This window comes from Camellia sinensis, chromosome 9 (genome assembly GCF_055761805.1).
Source record: "Camellia sinensis isolate YWXY chromosome 9, ASM5576180v1, whole genome shotgun sequence".
In the NCBI taxonomy this organism is placed as follows: Eukaryota; Viridiplantae; Streptophyta; class Magnoliopsida; order Ericales; family Theaceae; genus Camellia; species Camellia sinensis.
The window spans coordinates 106,739,324-106,756,323 of NC_138969.1; the positions used below are offsets into that span (position 1 = coordinate 106,739,324).

The 17,000-nt window shown below is 37.1% G+C and overlaps 1 protein-coding gene across 2 annotated transcripts; it reads left to right on the top strand.

The window, feature by feature from the left end:
- Window positions 1–4,846: 4,846 nt before the first annotated feature.
- Window positions 4,847–16,269, top strand: LOC114257590 (NADH--cytochrome b5 reductase 1). 2 transcript variants are annotated; one of them, XM_082888702.1, is made up of 7 exons: window positions 4,847–5,088; window positions 6,043–6,098; window positions 6,212–6,289; window positions 7,339–7,434; window positions 12,300–12,383; window positions 15,818–15,857; window positions 15,968–16,269. In XM_082888702.1, the coding sequence occupies exons 1-7, from the start codon at window positions 4,935–4,937 to the stop codon at window positions 15,988–15,990; spliced, it is 531 nt and encodes a 176-aa protein (XP_082744828.1). In that variant the 5' UTR covers window positions 4,847–4,934; the 3' UTR covers window positions 15,991–16,269. The 2 variants fall into 2 exon arrangements, with proteins under 2 accessions (XP_082744828.1, XP_082744827.1); XM_082888701.1 differs by having other exon boundaries at window positions 4,849–5,088; window positions 15,818–16,269.
- The last annotated feature ends 731 nt before the right edge of the window (window positions 16,270–17,000 follow it).

The window sequence follows — 17,000 nt, forward strand, 5'->3', positions numbered from 1 at the left end:
GGGATATTTATTGGGGGAAAGCCTTGGTCCTTTTCCCCCACCATTCCCTTCCATGCTCCCTCTCCTTTTGGTCCTTATAACCAGCTGCAAGCATTGTTCTTAGGGGTTAGAAAATTTGCTCTTCAAGCTTGAATATAAGAATCCCTCTTCATCTCTCTCATTTCCTTGAAAAACTTCCAAGTCCTACACCACCATTCCTTCTACACCACCACCCCCCACCCTTCCATCCTCCATTCCAGAAGATTGAAGGTGTTCTCCAAGGCCTAAGGAGCCACAAACTCAAGCCAAGAGGCAACCAAAGTCAAGTCTTCAAGGGTAAGTTCACTTTCCCTCTTTTCTAGCTCATTTTTGCAACATTTCTTAGCCTCTCTTTCTTGTATATTTGAGCTCCGACCAAAACTGAAAAGGTCATTTTTTTGAGCTCATTTTCTTGTTTCATTAAGGGCTCAACCCTGTTTGAGCCCTCCATGTTGCACTTGCTTCAATATCTTCCTTAAATACCGTTTTCTTGCATGTTTTGTTAGCCTACCATGCTTTTGTTTTTGGCCATTTTACAGTTCTAGAAATAGTCTTATTTTGGCCTATTATACATGTTTCATTAAGGGTCTTTGGCCGTTTGTGGAATATTTTGCATACTTCATGTTATAGCCTCCTTTGAGCCTCATTTTGCATTGAATTTCTAGCATGTTTGTATATTGTTTTGGAGTTCTTACAGTTCTGTAAATATACTTATTTTTGGTCCCTCTTCAATGTTGTAGAAGGGAATTTTTCAGTTTGGGCTTTGTATATACCACTTGCCTCTTTGGCCATCTTTTGGTCCATTTTCTTGCGTAAGAACTTAGCCTTATCTATGTTTATTTTTGAGGTTTTTTACAGTTCTGTGAAAGTGCTTATTTTTGGTCCCTCTTCAATGTTGTTGAAGGGTCCTAACCCATTTGGAGTTTGCAGCTGTGAGTTGCTTCATAATCTCATGTTTAGGGCCATTTTCGCATGCTAATTTTGCCCTATCTTTGCTTGCTGTTTGGCCTTGTTTTGTACTAGAAAAATGCTAATTTTAGGGTTGCCTTGCTTCTGTCTTTTCATCCCATGTGCCAATTATGCATGTTTGGTATAGCTATAGGCCATTTCGGGTGCCTAATTTTGCATTTCGGGAGAAATTCCATGCATCGGGTGTGCTTTCGCACCATTTCGGGGCTGTTTTCCCCCTCATTTTGCTGCTGAAACTCCATTAGCATGTTTTCATATCATTTTCCATGCTATTGCATTGCGTATGTCATTGCCTCGATTTGCGTGCCCGTGTGCACGCATTTCGAGGCATTCCATTTTATTCACCGGCCTCTTATGTGAGTGTGGCTGAGGCTCTCTCATGTTAGTATAAGTCCATATTGCATTCTATATGCCATTTCCATGCCATTGCATTGCGTATGTCATTGCCTCGGTTTGCGTGCCCGTGTGCACGCATTTCGAGGCACCTTATTTTCGTCCACCGGCCTCTTATGTGAGTGTAGCTGAGGTTCTCTCATGTTAGTGTAAGTCCATATCACATTTCCATGTCATTTGCATTGCGTATGTCATCGCCTCGGTTTGCGTGCCCGTGTGCACGCATTTCGAGGCATTTCATTTTCATAGCATAGTGCATACTAGGTTGTATCTTAGATCGCATTCATGCATTTCCTCGGTTTGCGTGCCCATGTGCATGCATTTCGAGGCATGTCATTCCATAGCATTGTGTATGTTAGAATTGTATCTTAGTTGTATTTCATGTATGTCATGCATATTGCATCGTGTTCGGGATAGGAGTTAGCCCGGGCACGGGAAACGAGGTGCATTTCGTACTCCGAGTGACGGAATGTGTCTCAATTCCCCAGTCACCGACACTCCGGATCATCCATGATGGAGTTAGGTCTTGTTGTGTTTTCATGTGCATTCATCCTATATTGAGTTGTGCAATTCGACTCCTCGACCATCATGCCTCGGTATGCGTGATTGGTGGCACGAGGATCGAGGCATGCATATATTTGTGAAAATACACTGCTATGCCCCTTTCCTGCTCTCTGTTGCAGCAAAATGAAGAATCAGCAACTTTTCGGGACTTGGCACGCGTTTCAAGAATAACTGCTAAACAGAGGCTAATTGGGGCATCCCAGTGGATTTCCGCGCAAGGTAGCCTAGACATGCATCATTCGTCTGGAGCAAGGCAGTCCCTGGCTTGCACGCCAGTTTTACAACTTTCTTAGTTAATTTGATTAATTAATTAAGAATTTGTATATTATTTGGACTGTATTATTTGGACTATAATATTCTTTTAACTCGGGACTGTATTATTTATTTAGACCCTCTGTGCGAGGGCACAACTGTAATAAGTGTGCGTGTGTGTGTTGTATGTCTTCCAACCCCACGTCTTTCTCCATTTTATTTATCCGCTTATGATGGTTAGATTAGGGCATATTTCAATTAGCATACAGTATGATAGCATGTTTGCATTCATTCATCTATTTTGCATGCACCGGGCTCGGCGCATCATACTAACTGCATCGTATTTCAATTTCCAAGTTGAATACATGTTAGTTGTAGCATTTCATATGCCATGTTTAGAATAGCCGAGCCTGCTATAGTTGCATTCTTGCATGTATTGCATTAGGCATTTCTGTATACTTAGGATCATGCATGATTTCTAATGTAGTTTATGTTCTGGCTTGGAGTACTCGGTAAGTTCTATGCTTTAGTATCCTTGCATGCGTGTGAGTGACTGCCATAAATAGCATGCTTACCATGAGGCTAATTGCTAATGTGATATAACTGCCTGGATGCCTGTGGGTGAAGGTTGGGTTATTTGAATTGGAATGAATCATCAACTGTGAGTTTTAAGCCCACTAGATAGTGGCAAAACCATCTTTTCCTAAGCCCACCTGCGGGTGGCAAAATCTGCATTTTAAGCCTACTTGCGAGTAGCAAACCATCTTTCAAATAAACAAACATGAAATGTTTTGTTCCAATTCGGGCGATCCAGTCTGTACTTATATGCTGTGTGCATCACTTAGTAACCTAGGCTAATAAATCGGAATAAGAACACACAATGTTTTCAAAAATAGATATCATGGTTAGTAGAGGCCGATCTTTGATCGGGCGAGCGGGGGTGCTCACGAAGTGACCTTCCCCAATCGTACCCAAGTTCCCGAGCCGAGACAACTTTGGTGATGACGGACACGTGGCCTTTGGCACCGAGTCAGGGTTTCCTAAATTTCCCCAAAATAAAACATTTAGGTGGCGACTCTGTATCTGGCAAAGCAGTCCATGTTTGGCACTTCTTTCAAAAAAAAAAATCAGTTTTTCTCAAAACGATTTGTCGGATTTGGACTCTTTGGTTCAGACTTAGAACCGTGACAAATTTGAGAGTCCTGAGCTGTAATAACCCCAAAATGAACAGAACGGGAGCTCGTTCCTCCCGGGGCGTTCGGGGACGTCTACAGTACACCACGTGTCGTATTGTGATGAATCAGTTGTTAATTTTTTTGGCCCAAGTGTGTACATATAGGTGGTGTTGTTTTGAAGGATTGGGTCATATGAGTGGATTATTAGTTCATTTAGATTAATAGTTCGTTATTTGGTTTAGATTTTTTTTTTTTTTCGAATTAATAATCCCTTCGAATTATTAGTCACTCATATGAGGGATTATTGTATCCTAAGGAGGTGAGATTATTTCCATGGAATTGGTATTCCATGGAACTAATATGTGAATGTCCATTTTATCCTCATGTTATTACTTAATAAACAATTAAAAAAAAGTAAAATAGTCTTTTGAACATTTATAAATTATATTTTTAGTGTTGTTAATTTAAAATTATATATTAAATAAAAAATATAAACTATAAATTCATTGTCATAACGGATCTGAGCTGCTTTTTTTACGTGTTAGCTGTCAGCTACCTAATACACAACCCTCTTCTTTAACTCGAGCTTGGGACCGACGGAATTGTTAACAACCCGGGCAGAGTTATAAATTATAAATTAAATTAAATTAAAAATAATAAATTAAAAATTATGGCCTTATAAATTAAATTTTTTTAATGTTGTTAATTTAAAATTATAAATTAAATAAAAAATATAAATTATAAATTTAATTTAATTGAAATAAATTAAAAGCTATGGCCTTATAAATTAAAATTTTTTAGTGTTGTTAAATTATAAATTATAGATTACAAATTTAAAATTATATATTAAATAAAAATTATAAATTACAAGGATAAAATAGTCTTTTGAACATTTATCCTTATCTAGTCCGTCCAATCAAATATTAAATTTACTAAAAACAATCAAATCCAGACATCTAATCACACCATAAGAATTTACACTTTTGGCAACCAAATTTGGCGACTAAAAGTATTTTGGTCACCAAAAGTGTCACATTTGGCGACTAAAAAATTTATTAGTCGGCGTTGGTTTAGGATTTAGCTACTAAAATTTTTTAGTCGACAAATATTAATTATTGGCAACTAAATTTTAGTTTTAGTCGGCAAAAAGTTTGCTTTTGGTGACTAAAAATCGTATTAGTTGCCGTAAGGCTATATTTTAGGCTACTAAATTTTTTTTAGTCGTCATATATTATGTTTTGCCGATAAAATAAATTTTAGTCGCCAAAAAATAAGCATATTCTTATGGTAACTCTTTGGCGACCAAAAAAATTAGTCGGCATTTGTTAACTTTTACCGACCAAAATTATATTTAGTCGCCAAAAATACTTTGGGCGACTAAAAAGTTAGTCGCTGTTATTAGTGGGGATATATATTGCATTTGCCAACAAAACATTGATTTAGTCGCTAAAAATAGTAAAAGTTTAGGGAGGGAACAATTTTTTGCTGCCCGCGCTTCCTCTGTTAGACAAAAAGGATATTCAAACTCTCTCACACCCAGACTGTCTCACCACCAAACCTCACATGAAATCACTTCATCGCAGCCCCACCGTACGGAGGAAGTCGGCATGGCCACTGCCACCACCGAAAATCACCACCGCCATAGACGCAGATCGCAGGTGCTTTCTCTCACTCTCTTCAGCTCGCTCTCTAGCTCTCCAGCTCTCAATCTGTCTGTGTATGTCTCTCTCTCTCTCTCTCTCTCTCTCGCTCCCGCTCTCTTGCTCACAGTCTCTCTCTGTCTATCTCTCACTCTATCTCTCACTCTCTCTCTCACTCTCTCTCTTTACCATCCTCTGTTTTCCCCTTTTCTGATTGTAGATTTAGGGTTTAATTTCGTGTTGATTTAGACTGTTCCACAGTTTCCTCCTTTTCTGAAACCCAGATATGTTGATTTAGGGTTTTACTTAGTTAATTAGCTGCACATTTTATGGATTCCTCATAAGCTTGCATGTTGAAATAAGAAAAAAATTTGCAGAAATACTTGTTTCCTGGATGACTACACTATTAGCAATACTTGTGTTGATTGATATACAAAATAGAGCATGTTAATCTTTATTCAACAGTGCAATAGCATCACAAACAATGTTTTCACAAACAATTTATTTCTTAGATTGCCTACTCATGAGTGTATTGTTTGATTCACTTTTTTGTTTGATTCTTTTGTATTTTTACTTGTGAAATACTCTGTTTTTGGAACCCCTTTTAGATTGTTAATCATTTCTTTTGTTGAATTTCAACTTGGATTGAACCTCAGAGATAATTTCTTGATCTCGGTTATGCGATTATTGGTGAAAACAAAGTTGAAAACAAAAAAAAAACCCCCAAGAAACTGAGGGACCCTAATTTGGCCATTCGTTTCAATAGGCCTCTGAATTTTATCTTCTATGTATTAGTGTGTTAGTAAATTTGTATACATAAATTAATTCTCATATTTGTTTAAAGATTTGATGACAAGGGTTTAGAATTGTACAATTTGAATCACTATATCTTGTCCAAATAAATTCAGGTTATGTTTAGATTGAAGGATTTCAAATGAACGGATTTAATGTTGAATTATATATATATATATATATTAACACTCTTGCCCAAATATATGAGTTTATTATTGTTAATTTCATTGTTTTTTCAGACAAAGGAAAGGATAGTCAAGGTGAACTTGTTGGTTACTTTGAACTTGTTGTAAAGGTATACGAGCTCTAAAATGTTCCACTAGTTTATTTACTACTTCTGATTTAGTTTTATCTTGTTCTCATTCCTTTTAGATTGCTTTTGTGTCTTTGAATCTTGATATTAATTAGATGTATCCACAAGGAAGGATGTCCTACCATTTTCGAGAGATGCGTGAAGGTGATTACCTAACTGTGAAGGGACCCAAGGTAAATTTTCTTCCTCTTTTTGGCATAATGGTAGTTGGAATATGGATTATTATGGTAATGTGAAACAAAAATGAGAACTTGATATTGCACTTGTTATAAATGTGTGATGTCTGATAGCTTTTGGAAAACATAGTATGCTTTTGGAAAACTTAGTTGTTGGAACCATCATATGACTTGTTATTGCTTTTTTAAGTGTTGAAATGGTGTAGAGGCAATGTGTCATATTATTGAAATTGATACCTAAAGGGACCAATGACACTTAATGCTGAAATTATGGATTAAGAACCCAAGAAACTCAAAAATTAGTGGTAGGTAGATAATAGTTAAGTAGAGCAATTTATTAATAATAAAGATGAACATGGCATAGTCAAGCTTTGTTATGTAATTTGCCCATAAGTTAGGCAATGACATTTTTTGAATTTGAAGGGCTTTAATTGACAAATTTACAATATCATGTTGGTTTTGCAAGCATATTTTGTAACTAATATGGAGCCAATCAAGTTTTGGGAGTTTGTCTCACTTGTTCTTAAAGGTCTTGTTCTTGTCTTTTCTAGGTAGCAGCACTTGAACAAGTTTTGGGAGTTTGAGACTACTTTTTTTTCTTTAAAAAGTTGTATTGACATCTATATATTTTATATATCATTTGATTTGGCTCCCATTGATTAATGGATATGACTAGCATTTACATGCACTGCTTTGGTACTTTCCCTTGTTCATTTTCAGGATCTTACAAATATGTCTTCATCCAATATGCCTTCAAGTTCCCCATTATTAAGTGTAAAATTTTAAAAATTTTATACTTTTCTAGTTGAAATAGTAGCCTGCTAAATATAGATGTTAACCATCACACTATATTTGCAAAAGGAATCACGAGATAAAATAAAGCTTTGTTAACATCATCAAGAGGGCTTCTTTAGTACCGTTTTCATGGGGATAGGTAGAATTTGGGAAACTGATTAGTTGCAACATTAAATTATTTTTCCATTAGAGCAACTTTACTATTTTCATTCTCATAGAGTTTGTATAATGATATTTTTCTCTCTATCCAGGCAAAGAGGAGTTGTGTCAAGTTAGATATTTATAGAAAGTTCTCAAATGCATTAGCAGGAACAGTGATTGCTTCAGTTGCTTGGATAGGATATGAGGTATGCTTCTAATGAGTAGACTCTACTTCTAATTTTGATGGGCAATAACATTGGTCTAATTTTGTTTATTAAAATTCATTTTCATTTTCATTTTCATAAATAGACACAAGCAGAAATCCTAACTACTTAGAGAAGATTACTTGAGTGCTTAATTACCTCAGTGCCTCATGAATAATAAAATTAGTTTGACATGGGCAGTGGATATATTTGTAGTAACTATTTAAGCATCTTCTTTCCAATTTTTCAAAACTCAATTAATAAGCATTCTTTTGCTCATCTTGCTGTCCATCTGTTACTCTAGGTGGTGGTTCACGTTTTTTTATTTGAAGTTTATGTTCATCTTTGTGTCACTGGACTCCTTCTTAATCTTTTTCAAAACTCAACTATATATGGTTTAACATAAATCTTCACAAGTTGTTGTACAAGCTGTGCTAGTAATTCCGACCGGTAGGTTGTGAGAGCCGAACCACCGTGTGTCTCTCACGGACAGGTTTAGAGTTGAAAACGCTTTAAACTTAGTCGAAAAAGGGCGTTTCGGGGGGCGAAAATTTAAAACAGCTCCTGAACCACCATGTGGCTATCACGGACAACTTTTCCATGACAATTAGGACTCGTGACAACAGACGTAATGTAATTCAAATCCATAGGTTGGGAGTTAGAGCTGAAAATGTCTTAAACTTATTTGAAAAATGGCATTTTGGGGTCGAAAATTCAAAACAGCCCTCGAACCACAGTATGGCTATCACGGACAGCTTCCCCATGACAAATAGGACTTGTGACAATAGACGGAATATAATTCGGACCCGTAGGTTGGGAGTTAGAGCCGAATACGCCTTAAACTTAGTCGTAAAAAGGCATTCCGGCGGTGAAAATTCAAAACAGCCCCCGAAACACCATGTGGCTCACACGAAAAGTTTTCCCATGAAAAATAGAACTTGTGAAAATTGACGGAATGTAATCCAGACCCGTAGGTTAGGAGTTGCAGCCGAATACACCCGAAACTTAGTCGAAAAAGACCTTTCCGGGGGCGAAAATTCATAACAGCCCCCGAACCACCGTATGACTCTCACGAACAGCTTCCCCATGACAAATAAGACTTGTATGTATGCATGTATCTATGTAGGTTTCCAGTCCCTCAAAAAATGGCCATGGAAAATAGCAATCTAAAACTAGTTTAAAAAAAAAAAAAAAATAGTCCAAAACATATTTGAGATTGGCAAATAGTTATGGGATCATTGTCACAGTAAAAACTTCGAAAGCTCAACACCATATTTTTATTTCCCTCCCTCCCTCCCTTCCTACACCTCAAAAGCATCAACCATGAGATGTCCAAAACTTGCAGTTCCCTTAAGTGGGGTGAAATTTGTAAAGAAATTCAAGTAAATAGGCCAATTGACTGATCTATCATAAACAATAAGTCATTGTAAATTATTTCAGGCCCCAGACTGACATTCAAATTCAAATACATATATTAGGCAATAAAATTTACACAGTACATAGTTTAAAGTATAACTTTTTCGAAGTGAGGATGATGACAATAACAAAATGGTTATGCATCGCTTCTTAAAGATTGGGAAGCAGTACATTTGTACAACTCTTTGGTGCTTTAAGCGACAACAACAGCGATCCAACATCAGATAACAAATTCATATTTGCAGTGATCCAAAACCTGTGCAATAAAAATGATAATTTTGTTAGACAATTTTGAGTAAAAAACAGTTGAAAAATATACAAATCTATGGGCAACACCACATAAAATCAGGAGTGAATCTTGGCCATTTCTCGCAGACTTCAGATCCTCCAATTAAGATCATCATATTACTAATTGATCTGTTTTAGCTAGGAAGATGGTTGTCATCACATAAGCGAAAATCAACAAACTTACAAGTGGCAAGGCAAAGTCAAGAAAATCAAATTTTGGAAAAATATCTTAAAAATTGAGGTAATATTGTTCACTACGGGTGCTGAATTTTATAAGTAAAAGGAGTCAAACAACAAGTAGCTCAAACTCAACTCACAAAAGGCTTGTCGTGGCTTTTTTGTGGTTAAAGCCTAGCACAAGCCGAATATCTGACTTCCTTAACAGTTGATCTGGTATTCAGCAAGAGGAGGTTCGGCTCAGCAAAGCTTGACTAGGTAAATTTGAAATTATACACAACAATAAAAGAACAACAATACATCTACCGTGATCTCTACATAAAAAACACTAGTCAAAAAGACTGCAAGGTTTTGCATCCCAAATCTGGTGTTAATCCAGTCTTTAAGCAATGATATTTTGATAAGTCACATGTGAAATAGTTAGTAAATTGTAATCAGGCACTTTCAAGATAAACCCCATCTTGCAATGTTACATTCTCAACCAGAGCTCAAGCATGGTCAATACTCAACTCAGTTTGGCTTATTTACCACCCCTTGGATGTACTATTTTTTTTTGCTGTGTTAAAAAGGTGACCGAGCAAAAGAATCTTCGTTTGTATCTCATAAAAATCCTAATGTCTACACTAAATGGCAAGGTATTTTAAGAGTTAACAGATTGTAGCAGAGTGTCTTGCGGAACATTATGAGATTGTGAGATACATTATGACCTGAATAGGTTGCCAGAAGATTATGTTCCCTGTTCTAAAGAAGGATGGGGTCAATAAATGTCATGTTTTGGAAAATGTAAAAAAGGTTGGGGCCAACTGGTCTTTCAACTTTCATCACCATGATGACCATTGAATGCAACATACTAGACAGTAATTATTCTTAGTCAAAGTAATTCTTTGCTAACCACAAATGATTGAACAAACAGTAAAAATCATCTTTTTTTAAAACACTTTACATTGGAGGTGATTGTGTTAGCCTATTAGTTGTCTTTGTCCTCAGATTCCATTATATCATCATGGGATGTTCCTCTTCTGGATTCTTCACTTCAATTTCATATGCTTTTCTTTGCTTTACATTTCTTTTCTTTTCTTTTTAGCTTTTTTTATGGAGCTGAATGTCCTTTTCCATCTCTACTATATTTCTTCATGGGCTGCAAAATGGTCAACAACTCTTAATGTGGGATTCTCTAATGTGTTGAATCTTGCAATTGTGGTTTAAGTTAAACAATTGCTGAGCATTTATTCTTGTCAATAACTTACTAATTTTATTAATAACTTCAGAATGAAAGTTTAAGTTTCAGGTTTATTGGCGTAGTAACCTATTCTTGAGCTACCTCTGGATGTGTTTGGACAATTTAAGAAAAATATTAAAAAGAACAAGAAAATAAAAGAAAAGAGAGAAGGCATTGAGTTCTTATATTAAAATAATGGAACTATTAATAATCTTGCGCTTAAGAAAAATCGGGTTATATAATGTAATTCGGACCCGTAAGTAGGGAGTTAGAGCCAAATACGCCCTAAACTTACTCGAAATAGGGCATTTTGAGGGCGAAAATTCAAAACAGCCCCCGAACCACTGTGTGGCTCTCACAGACAATTTTCCCATGACAAATGGGACTTGTGACAGCTGACGGATTGTAATTCGGACCGGTAGGTAAAGAGTTAGACCCGAATACGCCTTAAACTTACTCGAAAAACGGCGTTTCATGGGAAAAAATTTAAAACAGCCCTCAAACCACCGTGTGGCTCACACAGACAGTTTCCCCAGGACAAATAAGACTTGTGAAAACTAACAGAATGTAATTCGGACTAGTAGGTCGAGAGTTAGAGCCGAATACGCCCTAAACTTACACAAAAAAAGGGCGTTTCGGGGATGAAAATTCATAACTGCCCTCGAACCACCATGTAGCTCACACGGACAGTTTCCCCATGACAAATAGGACTTGTGACAACTAATGGAATGTAATTCGGACCGGTAGATAGAGAGTTAGAGCCGAATATGCCCTAAACTTAGTCGAAAAAAAGCTTTCCGGTGGCGAAAATTCATAACAGCCTCCGAACCACCGTGTGACTCTCACGGACAACTTCTCAATGACAAATAGGACTTATGACAACTGATGGAATGTAATTCGGATCCGCAGGTAGAGAGAGTTAGAGCTGAATACGCCCTAAACTTAGTCGAAAAAAAGCTTTCCGGGGGTGAAAATTCATAACAGCCCCCGAACCACCGTGTGGCTCACACGAATAGTTTCTCCATGACAAATAGGACTTGTGACAACTGACGAAATGTAATTCAGACCTGTGACAACAGATGAAATGTAATTAGCACACGTAGTTTGGGCATTAGAGCTGAAAATGCATTAAACTTAACTGAAAAAGCGCGTTATCAGATGCTCATGACTATAATTTGCCTAACTTGTATCCAAATGATCTTGTCAATTGCCTTGATGCAAGAACTCAAGTTTGATCAAGAAAATGATGTCCATTTCTTAGATGCATGGCCAAAGAGTGTTAACGTAGGCAATTTTGTTTTTATATCTGAGGTATTTGTATTTATTATTGTCATTTCCTACTGATCTAAAGATCCTCATGTTTTTCCTCTCCCTACTGATTTTTTTTGAGGTTTGTGATTAAGACTTTTCAAACTTCGAATGTGATATTTGGTGTGAGAAAAATGCTTCTATTACAATCAAAATAAATACGACTTATTAATCTTTATGTGTTATTTTTCTGTATTAATGTTGTTATTCATTATATTTTTTACTTCAGTAGATTAAAATTTGCATCATGCTATGCTTTTTCTTCATGCTAGATTTAGCTGGAAAGACTGCTATTTCGTTATCAACAAACCATCTACAAAAGCTGCATTTATCATTTCAATTGACCACTCCACTTGGGCATCCATTTAAGCCGCTTCACGTTTGTATTTTGATTTTGATTTGTCTCTTTAATAATGTTCCTTCTTATATCAAGGTTGTTGATAACTTTGTTTGCCTGCAGGCTTTTCTCAAGTTGAAACATGAGACCAAAGTTGATCACATCTTTGTCTTGGGGAACTCTGGTGAACAGTTTGAGATAACACTAGTAAGTTCCTCTGATCAATCAAATCTTAAATTTCATTTCCTCCTTGTTAGGATCTACAGAAGTTTATCAATTTAGCAACTCACAGATCTATAGAACTTTGTAACAAGACTTCAGCATAGGTTTATTGATATGTTGCAATGCAATCTAGTCTGATATACTAACCTTAAAAGAAAATTAATTATGAATTCAACAAGATATTTACCTGTTAGTGATGGTTAGATGTAGTAGTTTCCTTATATATGTGGCATTTGGTCTTGTAGGATTTTCTCAGACTGGTTGAGAAGTTTTTTCTATCTTTCCAATAGAATTATACAGAAAATATGAATAAAAGCTTTATGGCATATTGTGCACACCATTCTATTCTAGAAAATAAATGAAATTTGATAAGAAATAGGAATATTTTGTAATGTACTTGGATTTCAGGTTAAATTAAAGGAATTGGATACCTAGAGACAAACCTATGTAGCTTTCTTTATTAAAATTTATTCAAACAAAGGCGTTAAGGAGGCGAAAATGTAAAACTGGCCCCAAACCACGGTACGAATGTCACAACCAACTTCCTCACGACAAATAGGACCTGTGACAATAGACGGAATGAAATTAGCACCTGTAGGTTGGGAGTTAGAGCTGAAAATACTTTAAACTTAACCAAAAAAGGGCATTAAGGGGGCAAAAATTATAAACAGCCACTGAACCACCGTGTGGCTCTCACGGACAGCTTCTCCATGAAAAATAGGACTTGTGACAACTGACGGAACGTAATTCGGACCCATAGGTAGAGAGTTAGAGCCGAATATGCCCTAAACTTAGTCAAAAAATGGCGTTTCGGGGGTGAAAATTCTAAACTGCCCCCGAACAACCATGTGACTGTCATGGATAGCTTCCCGATGACAAATAAGACTTGTGACAATTGACGGAACGTAATTCGGACCCATAGGTAGAGAGTTAGAGCCGAATATGTCCTAAACTTAGTCGAAAAATGGCGTTTTGGGGGCGAAAATTCTAAACAGTACCCGAACAACCATGTGACTATCACAGACAGCTTCCCCATGATAAATAGGACTTGTGACAACTGACGGAACATAATTCGGACCCATAGGTAGAGAGTTAGAGCCGAATATGTCCTAAACTTAGTCGAAAAAGGGCGTTTCGGGGGCAAAAATTCTGAACAGCCCCCGAACGATCGTGTGACTCTCACGGACAGCTTCCCCATGATAAATAATACTTGTGACAACTGACAAAACGCAATTCAGACTCGTAAGTAACGAGTTAGAGCGGAATACGCCTTAAACTTACTCGAAAAGAGCTTTTCGGGGGAAAAAATTCAGAACAGCCCCCAAACGACCGTGGGGTTCACACGGATAGCTTCTCCATGACAAATAGGACTTGTGAGAACTGACGGAATGTAATTCAGACCCCTAGGTTGGGAGTTAGAGCCGAATACGCCCTAAACGTAGTCAGAAAATGGCGTTTCGGGGTGAAAATTCAAAACAGCCCGAACAACTGTGTGGCTCACATGGATAGCTTTGCCATGACAAATAGGACTTGTGAGAATTGACGGAATGTAATTCGGACCCGTAGGTTGGAAGTTAGAGCCGAATACGCCCTAAACTTAGTCGAAAAATGGCATTTCGGGGGCGAAAATTCTAAACAGCGCCTGACCCACCGTGTGACTCACACGGACAATTCCCCCATGAAAAATAGGACTTATGACAACTAACAGAATGTAATCCGGACCCATAGGTTGGGAGTTAGAACCGAATACGCCCTAAACTTAGTCGAAAAAGGGTGTTTCGGGAGCGAAAATTCAAAACAGCCCCCGAACGACTATGTGGCTCTCATGGATAGTTTCTCCATGACAAATAGGACTTGTGAGAACTGATGGAACGTAATTCAGACCCGTAGGTAGAGAGTTAGAGCCGAATACGCCTTAAACTTTCTCGAAAAAGAGCTTTTTAGGGGCAAAAATTCAAAACAGCCTCCGAACGACCGTGTGACTCTCACGAATATCTTCCCCATGACAAATAGGACTTGTGAGAACTGACGGAATGTAACTCGGACCCGTAGGTTGGAAGTTAGAGCCGAATGCGCCTAAAACTTATAGAAAAAGGGCCTTTCGGGGGCGAAAATTAAAAACAGCCCCTGAACCACCGTGTGGCTCACACGGACAGTTCCCTCATGACAAATAGGACTTGTGACAGCTGACGGAATGTAATTCGGACTCGTAGGTTGGGAGTTAGAGCTGAATATGCCCTAAACTTAGTCAGAAAAGGGCGTTTCGGGGGTGAAAATTCAAAACAGCCCTCGAACAATCGTGTGGCTCAGACGAATAGCTTCGCCATGACAAATAGGACTTGTAAAAATTGACGGAACGTAATTCGAACCTGTAGGTTGGGAGTTATAGCCGAATGCGCCTTAAACTTAGTCGGAAAAGGGCATTTCGGGGGCGAAAATTCAAAACAGCCCTCAAACCACAATGTGATTCACATGGACAGTTCCCCCATGACGAATAGGCCCTGACAGAATGTAATTTGGACCCGTAAGTTGGGAGTTAGAGCCGAATACGCCTTGAACTTAGTCAAAAAAGGGCATTTCGGGGGCAAAAATTCAAAACAGCCCCTGAACGACCGTGTGGCTCACACCGATAGCTTCGCCATGATAACTAGGACTTGTGAGAACTGACGGAATGTAATTCGGACCCGTAAATTGGGAGTTAGAGCCGAATACACCCTAAACTTAGTCGAAAAAGGGCGTTTCGGGGGCGAAAATTCTAAACAGCCCCCAACCACCATGTGACTCACATGAATAGTTTCCCCATGACAAATAGGACTTGTAACAACTGACGGAATGTAATCCGGACCCGTAGGTTGGGAGTTAGAGCCGAATACGCCCTAAACTTAGTCGAAAAAGGTCATTTCAGGGCAAAAATTCAAAACAGCCCCCGAATGACCGTGTGGCTCACATGGATAGCTTCTTTATGACAAATAGGACTTGTGAGAACTGACGGAATGTAATTCGAACCTGTAGGTTGGGAGTTAGAGCCGAATACGCCTAAACTTACTCGAAAAAGAGCTTTCCGGGGGTGAAAATTCATAACAGCCCCTAAATACGCCTTACACTTAGTCGAAAAACTCGCAACACTTAGTTTAAAAAGCGACAACTTTATGAAAATAACATCTACATATTCTAATGATTGCCTTTATATATTTATAGGACGAAGAAATTACATATTACATTATTTGTGCAGTTAGTTGGAATAAATATTGCATGATACATATATATATATATATATATATACTTTCTTTGATTTTCAAGAAGACATTTCTCGCGATTGTTCTACCTTAAATGCATGCTAGAACATGTTCCATATGGCTGACTGAATTCATATTTTGTAACCAATTCTAATGTTTCGTTTTTTTTGTTTTTCTTTGTAGATGGCTTTGTTGCATGGACTTGTGGATAATCCATATTGGTGTATGGAGAAGAATTTTAACTTTTGTGTAGAAGTAATATAATACTTTTGTCGTCCTCAGCTTTTGTGTAGTTCATTATTACTGATACAGAAAACTTTTGACAATCAACAGATAATGACTGTCGTGGTACATAGATCACCTTCTGTCGTGGTACATATATACCATTTGTCGGCGTACGTATAGGACGTTTTGTCATGGTCTATAGAAAATTTTTGTCGTGGTACATATATCACCTTTTGTCATCGTACAGATTACGATGGTAATTTGTATCATGCCAAATGGTAATTTCACTTGGTAGTAAATGTATTTTTTGTATACGGAGGGCTTTGATTTTTGTATGATATATTTTGTATGGAATTATTATTTTAGTTTGGACAATAGTTGATTTATATGGACTTTGACATTTAAAGTTATTTATTTTTGGTATATAGATGCAGATTGTGGAATGATTGATAGTGTGTATCATTTTGTTTATATACGTATTACAGTTTGCATTGAATATAGACAGGTTATGGAGAAATTATAATTTTGTGACAAAACATAATATCATGTTTTTGGCAACTAAACAATTTGTAGCTAAAAAGAAATTGGGAAAAGACATTTGGCGACTAAAAGTTTTGTAGCAAAAAAAAAAAAAAAGGCATTTGACGACTAAAAGTTTAGTAACCAAAAGAAAATCAAACATTTGGTAACTAAAATATTTCGCAACTAAAAACAAAAAACTAAAGGATAAAACACTTTTACCGACTAAAATTTTAGTAGCAAAAAATGTAGAACTTTAGACGGCCAAATATTTAGTAGCCAAAGATGTGGGACTTTCGGCGACTAAATTTTTAGTAGCCAAAAGAAGAACTCTTTGTCGACTAAAATTTTAGTAGCTAAAAATGTGGGACTTTAGGCGACTAAAAGTTTGGTCGCTAAAAAGGGTCTAATTTAATTTAATGTCCAACCTTTTGGCGACAAAAATTTTAGTCTGGAATTGTATACATTGAGCGACTAAAATAATTTTAGTCGCTAATTACCTTTATCGATAATTTTTTGGCGACTACTTTTGCGACCAAATAATTTAGTTGCTAAAACCATTGGGTGACTAAAAATTTAGTCGCCAAAAGTGAAAATTCTTGTAGTGACTAAACAAACATAA